Source organism: Cervus elaphus, chromosome 30 (genome assembly GCF_910594005.1).
Source record: "Cervus elaphus chromosome 30, mCerEla1.1, whole genome shotgun sequence".
NCBI classification, from domain to species: Eukaryota; Metazoa; Chordata; class Mammalia; order Artiodactyla; family Cervidae; genus Cervus; species Cervus elaphus.
The window spans coordinates 38,566,383-38,588,406 of NC_057844.1; the positions used below are offsets into that span (position 1 = coordinate 38,566,383).

The window sequence follows — 22,024 nt, forward strand, 5'->3', positions numbered from 1 at the left end:
TGAAATGCTATCTCTTGGACTTAAAGTCATAAAAATTCCCACCAAATAAAAACATAACTTTCTGTTTTTAAGTCAACATTTTTGGTGACCATGAAGGGACACAGAGTAGACGCCTCCCCTCTCTCTGAACTCTCTGAAGATCCAGAGCCTTGGTACCAGCAGAGGCCTCTTGTGCCCATACATCACCTTAGGGAATCCAGAAGGATTTGAGTGAGTCTCTCCTAGTTCTTGGATTTCCTATATTGGCTGATGATCCTGAGTTTTATTCAGTGGGGGAATCAGTTATCCTAGACACTTGTTTTTGAGAAATGGTATCTGGATTTCTCAGTATAGACAGTGGGTGGGATATCCTCAGTTGAAGGACTGGGAATTTCTGCTCAGTTTAGGAGCTGACCAGATGTTCCTCAGGGTTAAGGCACTGGGAAGATTCAGTTTGGATACTTAGTGGTTAGCCTTAGTTTAGAAACTGGGAAGACTTGCCCAGTTAAACACTGAGCAAGTTGGGACCGAGTTATTTGGGGAAAGACTTGCCTGCCATTTTTCCTTGAGTTGGCTAACTTAACAGAGTTTGTTAAAATAAAACTGAAATCTTATGAGACTTTCTGATCTCTGAAGATGGGATTCCCTCCTCCTGACTGGCAATGGCTGTCTCAGGTGGCTGAGAAACTTGGTAGAGACAAGCCCTCACATGGCTTGGCTTGTTCCTATAGGGAAGCTCACTGATATAATTAACAAACTACTCAACCAGAAATGCACATAAGGATTGACCATGGAGGTCTTATACTCTACTGGGAGACCCAAGGCATGTAACAGGGCTAAAACAACTCTGGGGCAAAACCAGAGAAGTTATGCTCTCAAGCAGCAGACAATGGCCCACCACACTGTTGTCACTAGCAATTTTATCTCCACAAACTGATTTCAGAGGGGAAATCAAGGTGTCTAAATAAAAGAAAAAGGAACAAGAAATTGGCAATACCCCAGCTAAGTAAATGTACATACGAAACTTACAACTATTTACTCAATTGGAAATTAAAGGAACTCTCACCCTAAAACTTAAGTGGACTCTTTTGTTGCCTGTGCAATTAAGACTAAAAGCCAATAAAGCCTTAAACAAAGGCCTTCTAGGGGGAAACTTCCATTTCTTGGTGTCTCTGAGATGAAAATGTTCTAACTGATCTTCCCAGGACATTTTATATTTGTGTGTTTTGTTTGTTTATGTTTTTGAAAACTTGGCTTTTGCCATACTATTTTTGAGAGTAAATTCCCTGGATTTAGGTTACATCCTCCCCGACTCTCTTATGGAGCAATCTTTTGTGTCTTAATTGTTTAAATCACCATTGATGTATGTTTTATTGATAACTAAATGATGAATCCTTTAAAACTGGAGAAACTAATTAGTGAATCTAGAGTGCTCACATTATAAACAGCTGCATTTCAAAAACAAAACAAAACAAACAGACAGACAAACAAAAAATCCTTCTATTGTTTAAGAGTAAGAAAAACTCATTTGCAAAGCTTCCTTTGTGGTCTTTGCTACCCCTCAATTGGTCTTGACAGTGTCAATGTTAGTCGCTCAGTCATGCCTGACTTTGCTACTCCATGGACTGTAGCCCACCAGGCTCCTTGTCCATGGGATTCTCCAGGCAAGTATACTGAGGTGGGTTGCCATTTCCTTCTCCAGGGAATCTTCCCAACCCAGGGATCAAACCTATGTCTCTTATGTCTCCAGCATTGATAGGTGGGTTCTTTACCACTAGTGCCACCTGCAAAGCCCCTCAATGTGTCTTACAGATGTCAATAAGAGCATTTACTGTTGCAAAGTTGCTAACTCTGGTCTGACTGTCTGTGACCCCATGAACTGCAGCACTCCAGGCTTCCCTGTCCTTCACTATCTCCCTGAGTTTGCTCAAATTTTCATGTCTATTGAATCAGTGATGCCACCCAACCATCTTGTCCTCTGTTGCTTCCTTCTCTTCTTGCCCTCAATTTTCCCCAGCATCAGGGTCTTTTACAATGAGTCAGCTCTTCCTATCAGGTCCCCTAATTGTTGGAATTTCAGCTTCAGCATCAGTCCTTCTAATGAATATTAAGGACTGATTTCCTTTAGGATTGATTGTTTTGATCTCCTTGCTGTCCAAGGGACTCTCAAGAGTCTTCTCCAGAATCACAATTTGAAAGCATAAGTTCTTAGGCACTCAGCTTTCTTTATGGTTCAACTCTCACATCCATACATGACTACTAGAAAAAAAAAAAAAAAAACAGCTTTGACTATATAGACCTTTGTTGACAAAGTGATATCTCTGCTTTTTAATACACTGTCTAGGTTTATCAGAGAGTTATCTGAACTATATAAAGTAAATAAAAACTAGAAACTATGTTCTCTGTCTCGCTGTGACTGGCTGAAGAAGCACTGTGGCATAGGGACAGTAACCTTGCAGGGATACTATAGCACTAGGGTATCAATTGGTCCCGCCCAGAACAGTTCTTCTCTGGAAAGATATATTTAATAACTGATTGGTGTGTCCCTTGAATACAAGAGAATGGAAAATGAACAGAGGAAACCTTTACCAAAACCAGTGTTGAATTTGGTAAATGCCTTGCTGAACATATGGAAGAGGAACAAGCTATTAAAAGATCTAGAAACACTGATGAGATGGTTGAATTATGCATTCTGCTTCAGAGCAAGAATGCTGCATCAGTGATAGGAAAAGGAGGCAAGAATATTAAGGCTCTCCATACAGACTACAATGCCAGTGTTTCAGTCCCAGATGGCAGTGACCCCCAGCGCATATTGAGTATTAGTGCTGATATTGAAATCATTGGAGAAATTCTGAAGAAAATCATCCCTACCTTGGAAGACAGCCTGCAGTTGTCATCACCCACTGCAACCAGCCAGCTCCCGCTCGAATCTGATGTTGTGGAATACTTAAATTGCCAACACTATAAAGGAAGTGACTCTGACTGTGAGATGAGACTGTTGATTCATTAGAGCCCCACAGGAGGAATTATTGGAGTCAAAGGTGCTAAAATCAAAGAACTTCGAGAGAGCACTCAGACAACAATCAAGCTTTTTCAGGAATATTGTCCTCAATCTACTGACAGAGTCATTCTTATCGGAGGAAAACCTGATAGGTTTGGAGAGTGCATAAAGATCATCCTTGATCTTGTATCTGAGTTTCCCATCAAAGGACACACTCAGTCTCACCATCCCAATTTTTATGATGAAACCTATGACTATGCTGATTTTACAATGATGTTTGATGACCGCCATGGATGTCCTGTGGGAGTTCTCATTCAGGGAAGAGGTGGCTTTGATGGACTGCCACCTGGTCTGAGTGGGGGTCCCATGCCTCCTTCCAGAGGAGATTATGATGATATGAGACCTCATCAAGGACCTCCTCCACCCCCTCCTGGAGGAGGTGGCCGGGGTGGTAGTAGAGCTCGGAATTTTCCTCTTCCACCACCACCACTACCACCACCTAAAGGAGGAGATCTAATGGCCTATTACAGAAGAGGAAGACCTGAAGACCATTACCATGGAATGATTGGTTTCAGTACTGATAAAACCTGGGACTCTGAAATAGATACATGGAGCCCATCAGAGTGGTAAATAGCTTCTGAACCACAGGGTGGCTCTGGATATGATTATTCCTATGAAGGGGGTCGTGCCTCATATGGTGATCTTGGTGACCTATTATTACTCCACAAGTAACTATTCCCAAAGATTTGGCTGGATCTTATTGGCAAAGGTGGTAAGCGGAGTAAACAAATCCGTCATGAGTCAAAAGCTGCGATCAAAATTGACGAGCCTTTAGAAGGATCCAAAGATCAGATCATTACCACTACAGGAACACAGGACCAGATACAGAACGCAGAGTATTTGCTGCAGATCAGTGTGAAGCAGTATTCTGGAAAGTTTTTCTAAGACTAGTGAAGAACTGATGGAGAGGGAAATGGCAACCCACTCCAGTACGCTTGCCTAGAGAATCCTGCAGACAGAGGAGCCTGGTGGGCTGCCCTCTATGGGGTCACACAGAGTCAGACAGACTGAAGCGACTTAGCAGCAGCAGCAGCAGTGAAGATCTGAAGGAGTCCTGCATCTTTTTTTTTTTTTAAATCTGCTTCTGTTTAAAAAGCCAACATTCCTCTGCTTCATAGGTGTTCTGCATTTGGGATGTAGTAAAATCTTTGCTATTCACCAGATGTAATGTTTTAGTTCCTTACAGACAGGGTTGGGGGTGGGGGAGGGTGTCCAAAAACTAACATTGAAAGTTTGAAACAGCAGCAGAGTGCGTGAATTTTAGTTTTTGTTCATTGTTGGTGGTTTAAAGAGGTCCCCATCCCCGCCCATGTAATTGTTGTGAACATTTTGCTTTGTGGTCACTGTAACATTTGGGGTGGTGGGACAGGTAGGAAAAGGAGTAGTCTACATGTTTCTGGCTTCTATTCAGAGCAGTGTGCAGAATGTAATGCTCTTTTGTAAGAAACATTTTATGATTTTTAAAATAAATTTAGTGAACTTATTTTTGGTGGTCATTTCTTTTAAGATGGTCATTTTCAAATGGCTGAATTCCCCCCAACCTACCCTCAAATGGAACACTAAGTTTAATTATCAGTCCTCTGTTGGATATAAATAAATGGCATCTCTTCTTGAACTTAGGCAAAATATCTTGACACACTCAGTTCTTGTGATTCTTAACAATTTGAAAGCCCATTGCTTGGGAGGAAATTCCACCACACATTCATGCTTATAATAAGCTGGGGATTTTTGTTTGTTTTTGCAAATACTTGCCCCTACTTTGCAATGATTTTCTGTTTGTGAAGAACCAAGGTGGGGAGAAACACAATTGATGGAATAGGGGTATCAGTATATACCAGAAGCTTAACAGCAAGTTTTAGTAATGAGAATAATACTTGGTTATGGAAGTGACTGATTCTAAATTCTGATTGCTTTTATTAGATAATTTCTCACCTATAGATTTAAACTATCAGATTAGTTGTGTCTCTTAGCTAAACTTTGTAAAATATATACATATGTATGTATATATTTTTATTTTTCCACTGCATGCACATTGAAAGAAAAAGATGTACCATTCCTCTGTTGTATGTTGGGTTATGTAGGAAACGTTTGTGAACAATTCCAAAAAAGATGAAAAGAATTCTCGTGGATGTTTTGTGTAGTATCTCTTGGCTTTTGTATAAAATAGTTAAAAGTTCACTGCCAAATAAAACCCATAATGCTAGATTTGATGTGTGCCCAATTTTGAACAAGGGTTGTTTGACACCTGCAACATTTGTTAAAAAGTTTCTCTTGTAAGGAAATAAAATAATCTTAAATTATGTTAAAAAAAATAGAAATTAACATACAAGGGCTAATAAGATAAAGATAGTGATTTTACTTTGGGTTTAATTTGTAGTCTTAGAAAGATGTTTGCTGAGTGCCTCATACAAACCTTTGAAAACATGATAAATTAAGTTCTAAAATTCTAAAACATAATACCAGTAAAATAAATTTGTTTCATTAGAATCTTGTCACTGATGCTAGTATCTTTAGCTGACAGAATCATTCTTTGGGAAACTAAAAACAACTGACTTTCTCTTGCAAATCTCTAAAAGCCAGAAATGTAAATATAGGCTACAAGGACTTATTTAACTCAATCATATAGGACCTGAAACAAAGAGGGGAAAAGTGGCAGCTTTAAAATTCAAATCACTGGGAATGATCCCTCAGCACAGATAGTAAGCTTTAGTCATCTGAACAAAAACGTTAATGTACTCCAACTGTTTGTAAGCTAGTAAATTTATATCCTAATACCTGACTCATAACTAGCTTTTAAGTGAAGCCATGAGATCCCTAGCTTTGACCGCTTGTGTCTGTGTACAAATTATACATATGAGGTATCTCTACTTCTAAAAGTTATTATCAAAATTGGGTTTATAAAGAGCTCTATTTGTTTTTAACAAAAAGTGCTTACACTTAAAGAAACTGGCCAAAACAGCTTTCAAATTCACATGAACTGAGAACTAATGAATATAAGACATGTCATTAAAAGTCGTCAAAAACTAAGTATAATACTTCATTTTACTTAGGCTTAATAAATAAGACTTACTATATCTGTTACAAGGAAAATAACTAAAGTAAATATGAGATAAGATATACTTTTTTTTGTAACTGGTTAAATAAGTATTCTTTCACTGATCTATGATCCTGTTGTGTTTTAAAACATTTTTGATACTTCTAACTAACTTCCCAAATATCAAAGTTTTACTAAGCTGTTTTAGTCTTCTTTAACTCTGGGCTACTTCAAAGAAACATCTGTGCGACATCCCAGAAAAGAATGGTAAACTAAGTTTATTTCATATTTTTAATTTAGAAACATTGTCAAATGATTGGAGGTAAGCTTTAGGCTGCAATGTATGGATAAAGATCATTAAGATAAATCCAAAATTTATATGAAATCCCTAACATCTGATATGTCCTGATATAATGTTATCAGTCATAACTGCAGTGATTATCCTAAAATGTTATATGTTTCCGAAATATCCAAGTTTCCTGTTAATCGCATTGTACTCAAATTTTTAACCACACTACTTTACATTTTGTCCTTTATAAACTATCATAATTTTATACTGCTTTTACAAAATGGAGGTTTTCAAAAAGACTCATTAAAAATTAAAATAATTATTTAAACAAATGTAAGTTTCTGAGATCCTTTAAGTAATGTCATCGAACTGGATAATAAATGACAAACTAATAAAAAACCTGATTACAGCAAATCAACAGAAATCAATTAGATGGGACTAAGTGAACTGATAAATATGATTAATAACTTTGACTTTGAAAAATATACTAGCTTAAATCTGTTTCCCAGTAACCTTTTCTCCCTTATGCCTTGACCTAAAAGTTGATCAAGTATGTCTCTGTAAACAAAGTTAAAGCAGTTATCTTTTCCTCTCTACCTGATCCTGCCAAAATTTGGCTTCTCCAGCTGGTTCTCCTATGGACTTATGGTTTACTGCAACTAGATTGCAACTAGCTATACTAATAATTGTTTTAATTTGCTCTTTGCTTCCAAATTGTTTATGCCATTGTCTCTCCACTACACTATGACTTTGTCAATGTTACTAACTACATTACTTCTTCTTTTTTTTTTTTAATAAGATTATCATCTCTTACACTATGTATCCAGGCCTCCAACAAATGTAGTGGTGACTAGATGACTTAAAGTAATTAATCAGATATATAGATCTCTATACAATCAATAATTATAATGGTGTGATTCTAAGTACAAGAAGAAGAAGAAAATCTTTTATTATCTATCAATAGGCCTTATCCAGAAATTAACACCTGGAGTGGCAGAACTTTCAGCTGATCTAGGATGAACATCCCAGCACCATAGGACAAAAATTAGTCATAAAATATCTCCTTAACTGGTCAAATTTCCTTACCATGAGGAAAGACTGAAAAATGGAATATTTCCTGCCATGCCAATAAACAAGGATGCCACAGCCATCAGTGATCCTGGCCCTCCAAATGTGAATTTCTGAGCCCAGAGATTGCCCAGCAGGGAGAATAATATCTGCTATCTAGTAGCCATCAGTCTGTAGCCACTTCCTGTCAAGCTTGGGGGATAGGAAAAATGCAGGATACTGGCCCCAGTTAACTGAGATACGTATGAATGTAATGATTTCATTGAGCCTAGACTCTTACATCTTCCCATACACAGAAAGAACTAAATTCCTTAATTTGAGATATCTGATTTTTCTTAATTAGCAATGATCTTCTGATGTTCAGTCTACTTGCCCTTTGTTGCAAACTTCTATATAACCTGACTCCTCCCGCCACTGCCTCAGAGCACTTCTCTCAGGGTTACTTGAAATGCTGTATCCTGGCCTTGAAGCCCTAAAAATTCCCACCAAATAAAACATAAATCTCAAATTTTAGATTTGGATTTTTTTTTAAGTTGACACTATTTATATTAAAATAAATTCTTTTGAATTATCACCTTAATTATTTTGTAAGCAGTAAAACTGAGTTTAGCAAAGGTTAAGGAAATTTTCAAAGGCTCTGTATCTAACAAATGATAAATTTAGACATTCCACAAAAACAATAGGCAGAGTCAGGTTATTTTTATTCAATATGTTTTCTCAAATTCTATGACAAATCAATATGTAGCCGTGAACATAACAGCTAAAACCAAGACTACATTCCCTAGGCACTCTTGCAGCTATAAGTGGTGATAACACTGACTTATTTTAATGGGAATGTGAGCAAAAGTGATGTATACAAGTTTCAGTAATTGTGAGAAAGTGTTTGTGTTTTATATCTGAGTAAGCCATTTTGAAAAATAAGATAACCATTGTGAAGCATGTCAAGCACAACAAAGCAAGAAAATTTAAAAAATAAAAATTACCTAACTCAAGACATTTGTATGAAAAAGAAATAAAACTCATCCTGTTTAGTACTATTATAGGGGAGTTACATCATTCAAAGACAAATTGAAGCCTAATTGTTAATGAATTTGATCTTGAATTGTTTTGTTGTCTCTAAATGAAAAGACCCATATCATAGGTTTAGTAGGCGTGACCAGCAAATTGCTTGATATTGTATACTCAAAAACTGTTAGTGTGATATAAAAGACTTGGAAAATTTTACCTTTGTTCTTTTTTAGAAGGATGCCACTTGTTAACTAAAGCTGTAGTGTTAGGACCTTTTTCAGAAACTTTGAGTATGTTGCCTATTTCAGCAGTACACTTAAGTAGATAGTCCTGAAGCAATAATACTAATCAGAAACTAAAATTCTTTCTATTCTTCACATATTTAAAGAGTAAGATGAACTCAATCTAGAGCTAGATAGCCTAAAAACAGAGAAGGAGATTTCACCTCTTCTATCACCATCCATGAGAATCAACCTATCACAAACTTGTAGGGCTGAAAGAAGAAAAACTTTTTTCCTACTTTCTATATTCAGTCAGTTACAACCAATGACTGAAATAGCAATCTTAGCAGGAGATGGAGACCATAGTCTGAAAACTTTGAAGAAATCTCCCTTTTAGAATTTTTGCCCCAACAAAGCAAAAATGCCAAATGCCTTCAGGTATTGATGAAATTCAAGGTGTTACCTTCCTATCTAAACCTTATTTCTTTTTATACCAAGGGATCATTGCAGCTTCCTTTAAATGAAGAAAGAAAGTAGGAAAGAGCATAATATAGAAGTCACAGTGTAAGAAACTGTAGTCTGTTTTAAGTATTGAGTCTTAAAAAGACTACTTCTAAACAAAATAAAGATTCTGGTCACTAATTCCGGTGTGTGTGGGGGAAGGAAAAGTTTCTATCAAACCATCAAGCCATTTTCCATCACCACCTGAGTGTTCAATAATTCAACTCAATTCTCATACTATGTATCCCAAGACAGTGTCAGTCTCACAGGTAAAGACTCAGTCCCACAAAACTGCTCTCCTCCTCCACACTCCACATGCTACTCACAAATCCATGTTGTCACCTGTGCAACCTGTGCTATAGACCGGAAGTTCAAATGATGTCCCTCCCTTTGGTTCAATTGATTTCCTAGAAATTAATTTCCTAGGAATTTCCTAGAAAGGCTCACAGAACTCAGAGAAACATTTCACTTACTAGATTTCCAGTTTAGGATTGTAGAGTGTACTTAAGGACCAGCCTGATGGAAGAAATGCATAGGACAAAGTATGGGGAAAGAATGCAAAGCTTCCTGGTTCTCTCTGAGAGTGTTACTTTCTCATCTCAAAACATATTTACAAACCCAGAGGCTCTCCAATTTCAGTATTGTTTAATTTTTATGGAGGCTTCATTACATAAGCATATTTGATTAAATTAAATCACTGGCCATTTGCAGTTGATTCAATTTACAGCTCCTCTCCTTTCCTCAGAGGTCAGGAGAGCCAGACACAAAGTTTCAATGCTCAAATCATGAGGTTGGATCTGCTGAAAGTCAGCTCCCTCACTTTGCTTTCCAAAGCTCACCTCATTGACAGAAATCGAATGTGTGGTGGAAGGGAGCTGATTTTTATTAACAAAACACCTATTTCACCTTTTTGGCACTGAAGCAATTTTAGGAACATATGGCAAGAGATTGAATTTTATTATAAAAGATATCCCTTTTGCTCTTATTGCTCAGGAAATTCCAAGGTTTTGGAAGCTATAAGCCAGGAACCACAGGCAAAGAGCACATATATATTACTTACTATAAATCATGATATCACACAAAGTATATAGATCAGAGGGAGAAGATAGAAGGTGGCTGGTTTTGATGTTTGAGAAGAGTTACCTGCAGTTCTGTTCTTGAGGACAGAGTTTAAAAAGGCAGTCAGTTAAGGGTAATGATGGTGTATATAAGAGAATGAATATAATGATTAACTGTGAAATTTAATCCAGGGAGGAATGGAAGATGATTTGAGTGGAATGAATAACAGTGAAAAAGGTAATTAATAGCTTTTGCAGGTTGTTATGTGAGAGCAATCTGGATACTAGAAGGATATGATAGAGAAATGAGCATAGCATTCAGATTATTGGCTCCTAACAAAGGAGGAGCCATAGACTACTTATACTCTTTCTGTGGCCAAAGGTAGAGAGAACAGGCACTTCATGAGAAAATCAAAGGTTAATAATCAGAGATCTCAGAAGAGAGCAACCTTTCTCTATAACAAAGATGACAGAAATGTTCAGAGACGATTCTAGGGAAACGGGATCATTAGGACCTACTGCTATTCCATAATTTGAAAGAGATGAAAAATGCAGCTATAGAAGGAGACATGACAGTTTGTATGGAAATTACTTTTTTGGGACATTGTGGATAACTGTAAGTCTGGAGTTTTGTGATAATTGGACAAAATATGACTAATAGTGGTATATAAGAAATTTTACATTTTTAAGACTCGCAAATGGAGGCAGCATCCTGAAAAGCTGCTGCCTTGCCTTTAGACAAGCAGAATTTTCTCTTAATCCATTTTAAAGTGGATATGAAAAAACTTCATCCCACCAGTTTTCATTCTTTGACCCCTCTGTGTGCCTGCATGCTAAGCTGGTTCAGTCCTGTCTGGCTCTTTGTGACTCCATGGACTGTAGCCCACCAGGCTCATCTGTCCATGGGATTCTCCAGGCAAGTATACAGGAGTGGGTTGCCATTGACTTATCTAGGGAATTTCCTAGCCCAGGGATCGAAATTACGTTTCTTATGTCTCCAGCATTGACAGGCAGGTTCTTTACCCCTAGTGTCACCTGGGAAGCCCCTCAGTGGATCTTATAGATGCTAACAAGAGCATTTGTTGTTGTTCATTTGATAAGTCTTGCCTGACTCTTTGTGACCCCATGAAATTCAGCACTCCAGACTTCCCTGCCCTTCACTATTTCCCTGAGTTTGCTCAAATGCATGTCTACTGAGTCAGTGATGCCACCCAACCATCTTATCCTCTGTTGCTGCTTTATCTTGCCTTCAGCCTTTTCCACCATCAGGGTCTTTTACCGTGAGTCAGCTCTTCCCGTCAGGTGGCCAAAATATTGGAGCTTCAGCTTCAGCAATGAATATTCAGTACTGATTTCCTTTAGGATTGATTGCTTTGATTTCCTTGCTGTCCAAGGGATTTGCAAGAGTCTTCTCCAGGACCACAATTCAAAAGCATCAGTTCTTTGGTGCTCAGCTTTCTTTATGGTTCAACACTCCCATCCATACATGACTACTGGAAAAACCATAGCTTTGACTAGATGGACATTTGTTGGCAAAGTAATGTCTCTGCTTTTAATGTGCAGTCTAGGCTTGTCATAGTTTTTCTTTTAAGGAGTAGTTCAGTTCAGTTCAGTTCAGTCACTCAGTCATGTCTGACTCTTTGTGACCCCATGAGCTGCAGCATGCCAGGCCTACCTGTACAACACCAACTCCCAGAGCCTACCCAAACTCATGTTCATTGAGTTGGTGATGCCATCCAACCATCTCACCCTGTGTCATCCCCTTCTCCTCCTGCCCCCAATCTCCCCCAGCATCAGGATCTTTTCAAATGAGTCAGTTCTTCATATCAGGTGCCCAAAGTATTGGAGTTTCAGCTTCAACATCAAACCTTCCAATGAACACCCAGGACTGAACTCCTTTAGGATGGACTGGTTGGATCTACTACAGTTCAAAAGCATCAATTCTTCTGCACTCAGCCCTCTTTATAATCCAACTCTCACATCCATACATGACTACTGGAAAAATCATAGCCTAGACTAGACAGACTTTGTTGGCAAAGTAACATCTCTGCTTTTTAATAGGCTATCTAGGTTGGTCATAACTTTCCTTCCAAGGAGCAAGCGTCTTTTAATTTCATGGCTGCAGTAACCATCTGCAGTGATCTTGGAGCCCCCAAATATAAACTCTGCCACTAATTCCACTGTTTATCCATCTATTTGCCATGAAGTGATGGGACCAGATGCCATGATCTTAGTTTTCTGAATGTTAAGATTTAAACTAACTTTTTCACTCTCCTCTTTCACTTTCATCAAGAGACTTTTTAGTTCCTCTTCACTTTCTGCCATAAGGGTGGTGTCATCTGCATATCTGAGGTTATTGATATTTCTCTCGGCAATCTTGATTCCAGTTTGTGCTTCATCCAGCCCAGCGTTTCTCATGATGTACTCTGCATATAAATTAAATAAGCAGGGTGACAATATACAGCCTTGACATACTCCTTTACCTATTTGGAACCAGCCTGTTGTTCCATGTCCAGTTCTAACTGTTGCTTCCTGACCTGCATATAGGTTTCTCAAGAGGCAGATATGTGGTCTGGTATTCCCATCTCTTTCAGAATTTTCCACAGTTTATTGTGATCCACACAGTCAAAGGCTTTGGCATGGTCAATAAAGAAGAAATAGATGTTTTTCTGGAACTCTCTTGCTTTTTCGATGATCCAGTGGATGTTGGCAATTTGATCTCTGGTTTCTCTGCCTTTTCTAAAACCAGCCGGATCATCTGGAAGTTCACGGTTCATGTATTGCTGAAGCTTGGCTTGGAGAACTTTGAGCATTACTTTACTAGCATGTGAGATGAGTGCAATTGTACAGTAGTTTGAGCACTCTTTGGCATTTCCTTTCTTTGGGATTGGAATTAAAACTGACATTTTCCAGTCCTGTGGCCACTGCTGAGTTTTCCAAATTTGCTGGCATATTGAGTGCAGCACTTTCACAGCATCATCTTTTAGGATTTGAAATAGTTCAACTGGAATTCCATCCCCTCCACTAGCTTTGTTCATAGTGATGTTTCCTAAGGTCCACTTGACTTCACATTCCAGGATGTCTGGCTCTAGGTGAGTGATCACACCATCATAATTATCTGGGTCGTGAAGATCCTTTTTGTACAGTTCTTCTGTGTATTCTTGCCACCTCTTCTTAATATCTTCTGCTTCTGTCAGGTCTATACCATTTCTGCACTTTTTTGAGCCCATTTTTGCATGAAATGTTCCTGTTATTTCTAATTTTCTTGAAGAGATCTCTAGTCCTTCCCATTCTCTCTTGCTTTTTTGATGATCCAACAGATAATGGTTATTTGATCTCTGGTTCCTCTGCCTTTTCTAAATCCAGGCTGATCATCTGGAATTTCACAGTTCACATACTGTTGAAGCCTGACTTGGAGAATTTCAAACATGGCTTTGCCAGCATGCGAGATGAGTGCAAATGTGCAATAGTTTGAAACTTCTTTGACATTGTTTCTTTGGGATTGGAATGAAAATGGACTTTTTCCAGTACTGTGGCCACTCCTGAGTTTTCCAGATTTGCTGGCATATTGAGTACAGCACTTTAACAGCGTCATCTTTTGGGATTTAAAATAGCTCAATTGGAATTCCATCATCTCCACTAGCTTTGTTCATAGTGATGCTCCTAAGGTCCACTTGACTTCACATTCCAGGATGTCTAGCTCTAGGTGTGTGATCACACCACTGTGGTTATCTGGGTCATGAAAATATTACAAAGCCAACTTTTAATAATAAAGAGTCCCCGATTTATTTATTTATTTTAATTATATAGTGCAAAGAATAAAGTATTTGAGCCACACAAACCTACTTTATAATCCAGACTGTATCAGATTATAAACTAACAGTCAGATCTGAGGCAATTTTTCCTTGGCATGTCTCTTGTCTAAACATGTCATACTAATTTAATTAAGTTATTATGAGGCTAAAACTGACTAAGATGCATACCTATAAAATGCAACTGCTAAAATAGTTTAATGATGCCTGAAAAACTTTGAAAGTGTAGCTCCTAGTTCACATTAATTACATCAATTGTTAAAAAAAAAAAAAGTTGAATTAACTTCAAAATCAATCACAGGCTAAGAAATCTTTAAGCACAAAGCAAGGGAATCATACAATACCCATTTATTTTCATTCTATTGTATACCAAAATGTTAAGTACTGAGATTACTAATTTAAAAATTTGTGATTCACATAATAAGGCAAAAGTCCAAAACAATCGTTGTATGTATGCCTCATTTCTCATTAGGCAAAGAACAACTTGAGTCAGATTCCTAAGGACTTTACAAGAGAAAATCACATAGTGAATATAAAACATAAATTTAAATATAAAGCAGTTCTTACAAAACTACTCTGAATTGTTTCTATGGCACATAGTTACCATTGCATGTTGAAACAAGGCTCCCAATGCTATTGCCCTCCTGCAAATGTCCAAACAAGAGATTAGATATGAGAGTAAATAGATCTTTCTCAGTTTTTAATTGCTAATAATCACCTTCCCAAATGACACCTTTATTGATGATATCATTTTAATTACATTTTTGATTCTATAAAATAAGATAATATTACAAATGGAACTAAAGATTTTGCTTAAATGAATGATTTTTATTGTTCTTCATGTCCCTCAAGAGAACTCTCAATCAAAGTGTAATCAGTTTGATGTTTGCTGAGTTTCTTTCTACTCCAGCAGGTACTGCATTAACATGACCCTTGGATTTGGTATTTCGAAACCTGGAAAATAGAGCAAAATTTGTGAAGAAAAATGATCCTTATAGCCATCAACAATGTGTAAAAATATTGTTCTAAAAGATAATGTCTGTGATCCAGCAATAAACATATAGTAATTTTGATAGAAACAAGAAAAATGTGAAAGTATTCTTCTAATATTGACACTCATTTATTATAAAAAGTTCAATTTTTCAGACGTATTTCTTCTTAATTTTTAAGACTATCACATTCAATGGATCACCACTTAGTATGTCATTAGTGCATCAATGCTCAATTATATAAAGACAACATGCTAGAGAAATGAACCATTTTATAAATTCTTACTATATTTAGAATTAAAATCTATCTGTTCTGTGATATCTAGAAATTCTATCTCACACATTATCATCTTCTTTTCATGTAGTAGAACCATGGGGGGGAAAATATACTTATCCAGTCGTGGTTTAGTTTATGTTTCACTTCAGTTTTCTAGGCATTACTGGTAGCTTTTATTTCAGTTATTTCTTATTTAAGTCTCACACAAGATGACAACAGCATGGGGCAAATCATTTTTGGCTTAATTTGAAATGTTGTTTTCCAGACATTTCTCCAAAGAAAACATACAGATGGCTAACAAACACATGAAAAGATGTTCAACATCACTCATTATCAGAGAAATGCAAATCAAAACCACAATGAGGTACCATTACACGCCAGTCAGGATGGCTGCTATCCAAAAGTCTACAAGCAATAAATGCTGGAGAGAGTGTGGACAAAAGGGAACCCTCTTACACTGTTGGTGGGAATGAAAACTAGTACAGCCACAATGGAGAACAGTGTGGAGATTCCTTAAAAAACTGGAAATAGAACTGCCACATGACCCAGCAATCCCACTTCTGGGCATACACACAGAGGAAACCAGATCTGAAAGAGACACGTGCACCCCAATGTTCATCGCAGCACTGTTTATAATAGCCAGGACATGGAAGCAGCCTAGATGCCCATCAGCAGATGAATGGATAAGGAAGCTATGGTACATATACACCATGGAATATTACTCAGCCATTAAAAAGAATTCATTTGAATCAGTTCTAATGAGATGGATGAAACTGGAGCCCATTATACAGAGTGAAGTAAGCCAGAAAGGTAAAGACCAATACAGCATACTAACACATATATATGGAATTTAAAAAGATGGTAACGATAACCCTATATGCAAGACAGAAAAAGAGACACAGATGTACAGAACAGACTTTTAGACTCTGTGGGAGAAGGCAAGGGTGGGTTGTTCTGAGAGAAAAGCATTGAAACAAATATACTACCAAGGGTGAAACAGATCACCAGCCCAGGCTGGATGCATGAGACAAGTGCTCAGGGCTGGTGCACTGGGAAGACCCAGAGGGATGGGATGGAGAGGGAGGTGGGAGGGGGGATCGGGATGGGGAACACATGTAAATCCATGGCTGATTCATGTCAATATATGGCAAAAACCACTACAATATTGTAAAGTAATTAGCCTCCAACTAATAAAAATAAATGAAAAAAAGTAATAAAAAAAGGAAGAAAGAAATGTTGTTTTCAGGGTATTTTAACAGCAGCAATTCTCATATGAGCAAGTAAAGATCATAAATATTATCTGTATTTCCCTAGATAAACTACAAATAGAAAAACAAACTCACATGACGTAATTTGTAAAGCGATAAAGGAATTTAGAATTTAGTATGTCTATTCCATGTTTTAAAGTTTAAGCATGAGGGATATATATATGAAAGTTGACATACTCTTAAAAGGAACAAGGTAAAAGTAAGGAAAACAAAAATTCTTACAAGTCAAACAAACACTACAATTGAAATTCAATCTAAATTTTTCTGTCCAGGGGAAATATATGCTAGGTATTAAGAAATTAACAATTATGAATATTGTTTTGCTTGTGTGTGTGCATCAGTGTGCTGCATGTTGGGGAAGGAGTATTCTTAAAAATAAAACAAAGCAAAACAAAACAACAAAAGGCTTCTTACCAAAAGGGCACTGAAATTTCTTCAACAGAAATAGATTGATGTAAACTTGGGAGCAGGAACTGTACCTTGCAGATCCTTGAACGTTCTGCCTCAAGCAAATGACCACCTACAGGTTAATTGAAAGAAAAAACTTAAGAAAAGAGATGTCCCAATCCACTCACATTTAAACACATTCTATCACTAATATTATCCCCATTTAATATTGCTTTATATATTAGAAAAAGTTTATGTCAAGCAGAACTCATTTTTTCTCTAGTATCATTTGAGATAATAGTAAACCTCTCAGTTGTCATGTTTCAAATGCAAATCTTTATTAATTCCTTCATTTCATCTGTGTTGGTAAATCTGGAGGAACCCTTACACCTGGTCTTAATCTTTAAGGCATGTCTACACTTAATCGATATCTGATTTGGAGTAACCATATCACAAAGAAAAGTGTTTTTATCTTCCAATCAGTTCAGTTCATTTCAGTTGCTCAGTAGTGCCCGACTCTTTGTGACCCCATAAGCTGCAGTACGCCAGGCCTCCTTGTCCAACGCCAACTCCCAGAGCCTACCCAAACTCATGTCCATTGAGTCGGTGATGCCATCCAACCATCTCGTCCTCTGTCATCCCCTTCTCCTCCTGCCCTCAGTCTTTCCCAGCATCAGGGTCTTTTCAAATGAGTTAGCTCTTCACAACAGGTGGCCGAAGTATTGAAGTTTCAGCTTCAACATCAGACCTTCCAATGAACACCCATGACTGATCTCCTTTAGGATGGACTGGTTGGATCTCCTTGCAGTCCAAGGGACTCTCAACAGTCTTCTCCAACACCACAGCTCAAAAGCATCAATTCTTCGGTGCTCATCTTTCTTTATACTCCAACTCTCACATCCATACATGACTACTGGAAAAATCATAGCCTTGACTAGATGGACTTTGTTGACAAAGTAATGTCCCTACTTTTTAATATGCTATCTAGGTTGGTCATAACTTTCCTTCCAATGAGTAAACATCTTTTAATTTCATGGCTGCAATCAGCATCTGCATTGATTTTGGAGCCCCCAAAAATAAAGTCTATCACTTTTTCCACTGTTTCCCCATCTATTTGCCATGAAGTGATGGGACCAGATGCCATGATCTTAGTTTTCTGAATAATCTCAAATTAACATTGTAATAAACTCTTCACATGGAGAATTATACCATCTGGTTATATAATGAGGCTACTTTCTTCTTTTGTTGCTGTTGTTTAGTTGCTCAGTCATATCCTACTCTTTGCAACCTCATGCACTGTAGCCTGCCATTCTCCTGTGTCCAAGAGGATTTCCAGGCAAAAATATTGGAGCAGTTTGCCATTTCCTTCTCCATGGGATTTTCCCAACCCAGGGATTGAACCGGTATCTCCTGTATTGCAAGTGGATTCTTTACTACTGAGTCACTGGCTAAGATAGTCTTGTATAACTTAATCATAAGTTTACATCTGCTTTTTTAAAAGGCCATTGAATTACACTGATGATTACATTTTATGTTTTAAACAAAACCCAGGTTTTCTTCACATGAAAAAATTAGGTCAAATTTTCCTTTCTGTGTATATGTATTTGATGTTTCTGAAATTCATTGTAAAAATTTGCACTTAAGTCCAATTAAAATTAAAATTTTGATTGAAAAAATAAAAATAAAAAAAATAAAATTTTGATTGAAAGGGCGATGACCCAAGCCACATAATTGTATTTAAAATATATTTATTTCTAAATATGAGGAATATTATTTTCTTGCTTTATGTATTTTAATTTTAATTTTTCTGCTGAGACTGAGGTGAATGAAATTGGGGAAGATATAATACTTTCAGAGATATTATCTGAGATTCATACCCACATAAAAACTGATGGGGAAAAAAATCTGACAGCTTGTATCAATTATTACTAAATTTTATTTTCTGTTTTATTTTTTTGTTGTTCATTTGTTTTTGTGCTCATAAACAAGTCTTTTACCTATCACCTAACTCACACTACTTACTCCTACATGTAGTGTATATTCCTTCCAAACAAAAGTAGGACTGGATTTTACCCATGTCAGTTTGGAAACTAAGTGAGCATATATAAGTTCATTTGAGTTTGATTTGATATGGATGTGTTTCCAATTATAATGCTATAGTAGACATTTGCAGTCAAAATCAGCTATTTCTAAAAATTAAACCAAGTATACATACCCTAAGAAAAGTAAGTTTCAAAACCAGTAATCGTTTGGAGTGAGGTGTGAAAAAAGAAATAAACTATATAATTTATCATGCACAAAATAAATTTAGTAAAGAAAGTTTAGCTGTGGTTGAGTGGCGTGAAAGATACGCTTAAAAAAGGCAGTTTTGTTGTGCTGTGTTTGTCCTCTCCTTATGGAAACTGTCCATAGCTCATATTTCTTTGTTTTGATTACTTTTTATTGAATTATAGTTGATTGACTACACTCTTCTATACTGTTTTTACTATACTTTACTGTACTAATGTTGTGCTATAGCTTATTTTTCTAAATATAGATTTACTTGTTGAAATTTATTGTAAGGAGTTGCTTTTTGAAAGAAGAATTTGTATCCTGTACTCTCCCTACCTTTAGGACAGGTCAGCAATTCATCTTAGATCTTAGATATATCTAAACATCATTGCTATTCTGACCCTTCTGATTTCTCATTTTAACTTAGTTTTTTTTTTTTCTCATCAACATTCACCAATACTATTTTTTTCTACATCTCATATAATTTTTCCAGTATTTATCTCTGTATTTTTATGAGTTCTGAGCTTACTTTGCAACCCTCTTAAATCTGTTAATACATTGTAATGTTTCTATATCATTTCTTTGTCTAATAATTATGTTTCTGAGATACATGTTACCCATTAATAGATGCCTTGTTGTTGTTAAAATACATATTTAAAAATAAAGAGATACTTATGTCTAGGAAAATAAAATAAGCTTATTTAGGGTTTTATTCCAAATTCAAATTCTAAGTTCACTTCTTTTACTGACTACAATTGACAACAGTAAACTCCCTGAATGATAGTTAAATGATATAGCCACATACAAAAGTAAATTAAAGCTTTGCTTATATACCATATCTTATCTATAAAATTGGCAAGCATTCAAAAGCTTGCAAAAATAAATTGTTGCCAAGGTTAAAGTGAAGCAAGAGCTCAAACATTTTGTTGTTAGGAAAGCAAAACTGTATAGTCATGTGAGGAGCAATTTGCCAAATTATTTACACATTTCCCCTTTTACACTGACATTTCATTTAAAGAAATATATCCTAAAATACACTGGCAAAAGTCCTAAAGTACATATGCCTAAGCATATCTGGTTCAGTAGTATTTGCAATTTTAAGCAGTGCATCTTGGATACAAGTTATTATTGAATAAACTATATCACCACCCCACAATAGAGACTTTGCAGTTGTGAAGAGTAATAACATATATGTCTATATACTTTTATGATGTAAGATTTGGGATTTATTATTTAAAAAATAAAAAGTAGAGACAATTGTGTACAGTATGTGGACATGGTATCAATTTATTGCTTCTCAACTCCTAATCTATACTTCTTGGTTCTGTTTGTAATACTCAAGCAATATCCTCTGAAAACTTCTTTATACCTAGCAAAAATATTCAGCTTTGTCAAGAGAAAGCACTAGAGTAATATTGTAAGGAGACAGAGGTAGCATATCACTTTTTTTTTCCATTTCTGGTCCTGATACCAGTTTTTCATTTTTTTCTTTTAAGGAGCATGGTTGCTGAGGTCCCTTGATGATCACACTGTAAGAGAAAATACAAATCAAAAATAAGAAGCTTGGGCTTCCCCCATGGCTCAGAGGTAGAGAATCTGCCTGCCAATGCAGGAGTCATGGGCTCAGTCTCTGGTCTGGGAAGACCCCACATGCTGTGGAGCAACTAAGCCAGTGCATCACAGCTATTGAGCCTGTGCTCTAGAGACTGGGAGCCACAACTACTGAGCCCATGTGCCACAACTACTGAAGCCTGTGCACCCTCGAGGCCCATGCTCAGCAACAAGGGAAGCCACCACTGTGAGAAGCCCACATACCACAACTAGAGAGTAGCTCCTGCTTGCCTCGACTATAGAAAAGTCCATGCAGTAACAAACATGCAGCACAATCAAAATAAAAAAATAAATACAATTATATACATACCCTGTTGAAAATAAGAGACTATCCCCAACCTGGCTTTTCTGAGAGCATTTACTTTAGAAAACATGTATTTTTGTTTGTTTCTTTGAAATATACACATTTCATCATTTAAAACAGTAAATGAGTAACCCAGGAACCTGGCAACCTAGTCAAGACCTAGGAGTCATCTCTTTGAAATGTAATCAAGAAAGATATCAGCTATATAACCTAGTTTCTAGGCACCATGGCAGTTTTAGCTGTCTCCTGGCTCCAAATAGCAAACTTAACCTATCTCCAAAAAATTGTAATTTTTTTTCTTTTAAAAGCATTTAGCAAAACAAGGGGCTACTCCAATCACCAAATGATTTAGCATGAACTATATAAAACAATTGGTGCTATTGAGTCCTCTCACTCAAAGATTAATTACTGTTTATTTGGGGAAAAAAACATATGTATACAATGTATCACTTGGCAACATAAAAAGGTAAGATTCTTTGCTATCTTTTAAAAATCTTTAGGGATTGTCTGTAATGCACATCACATTCTAGTTTAATGTTCTTTAAGTAATAAAAACTATTTTTATTTCTCTGCTACTTTTTTTGGAGAGATTTTCTGGGTTGGCAGGAGATTTATTTTCAATTACTTATTTCCCCCCAGTATTAATAGACCTCATAGACTCCCAGTTCAGAAGATGCTTTTATATAAGATTGTTTTCACTCAAGCTATCAGGCTCAAGCTATATAGGCTCCAAGAGCCTATGTAGAGATCATCTCAAGACACATTCTCTTGGTCAATGGTCTATTTCTATGAATACGTTGCTACCACCATTCAGATAAACATTTCCCTACTTGGCAAAGACTGCCATAGACCCTCTCTGGCTATGTGTCCTAAGTTACCAGTTTTT

The 22,024-nt window shown here is 36.7% G+C and overlaps 1 protein-coding gene and 1 pseudogene across 1 annotated transcript in view; one reads left to right on the top strand and one right to left on the bottom strand.

The window, feature by feature from the left end:
• The first annotated feature begins 615 nt into the window (after positions 1–615).
• Positions 616–3,925, top strand: LOC122686672 (annotated as a pseudogene).
• A 10,969-nt stretch (positions 3,926–14,894) lies between these two features.
• LOC122686673 (mitogen-activated protein kinase 1-like) overlaps positions 14,895–22,024 on the bottom strand; it is a gene marked incomplete at its 5' end in the record, with an annotated part of 67,673 nt that continues 60,543 nt past the window's right edge. Inside the window, 2 exons of the mRNA XM_043891871.1 lie at positions 14,895–14,985; positions 16,980–17,085. Coding sequence (XP_043747806.1) covers positions 14,895–14,985; positions 16,980–17,085 — 197 coding nt within the window. The remainder of the gene's footprint in view (positions 14,986–16,979; positions 17,086–22,024) is intronic.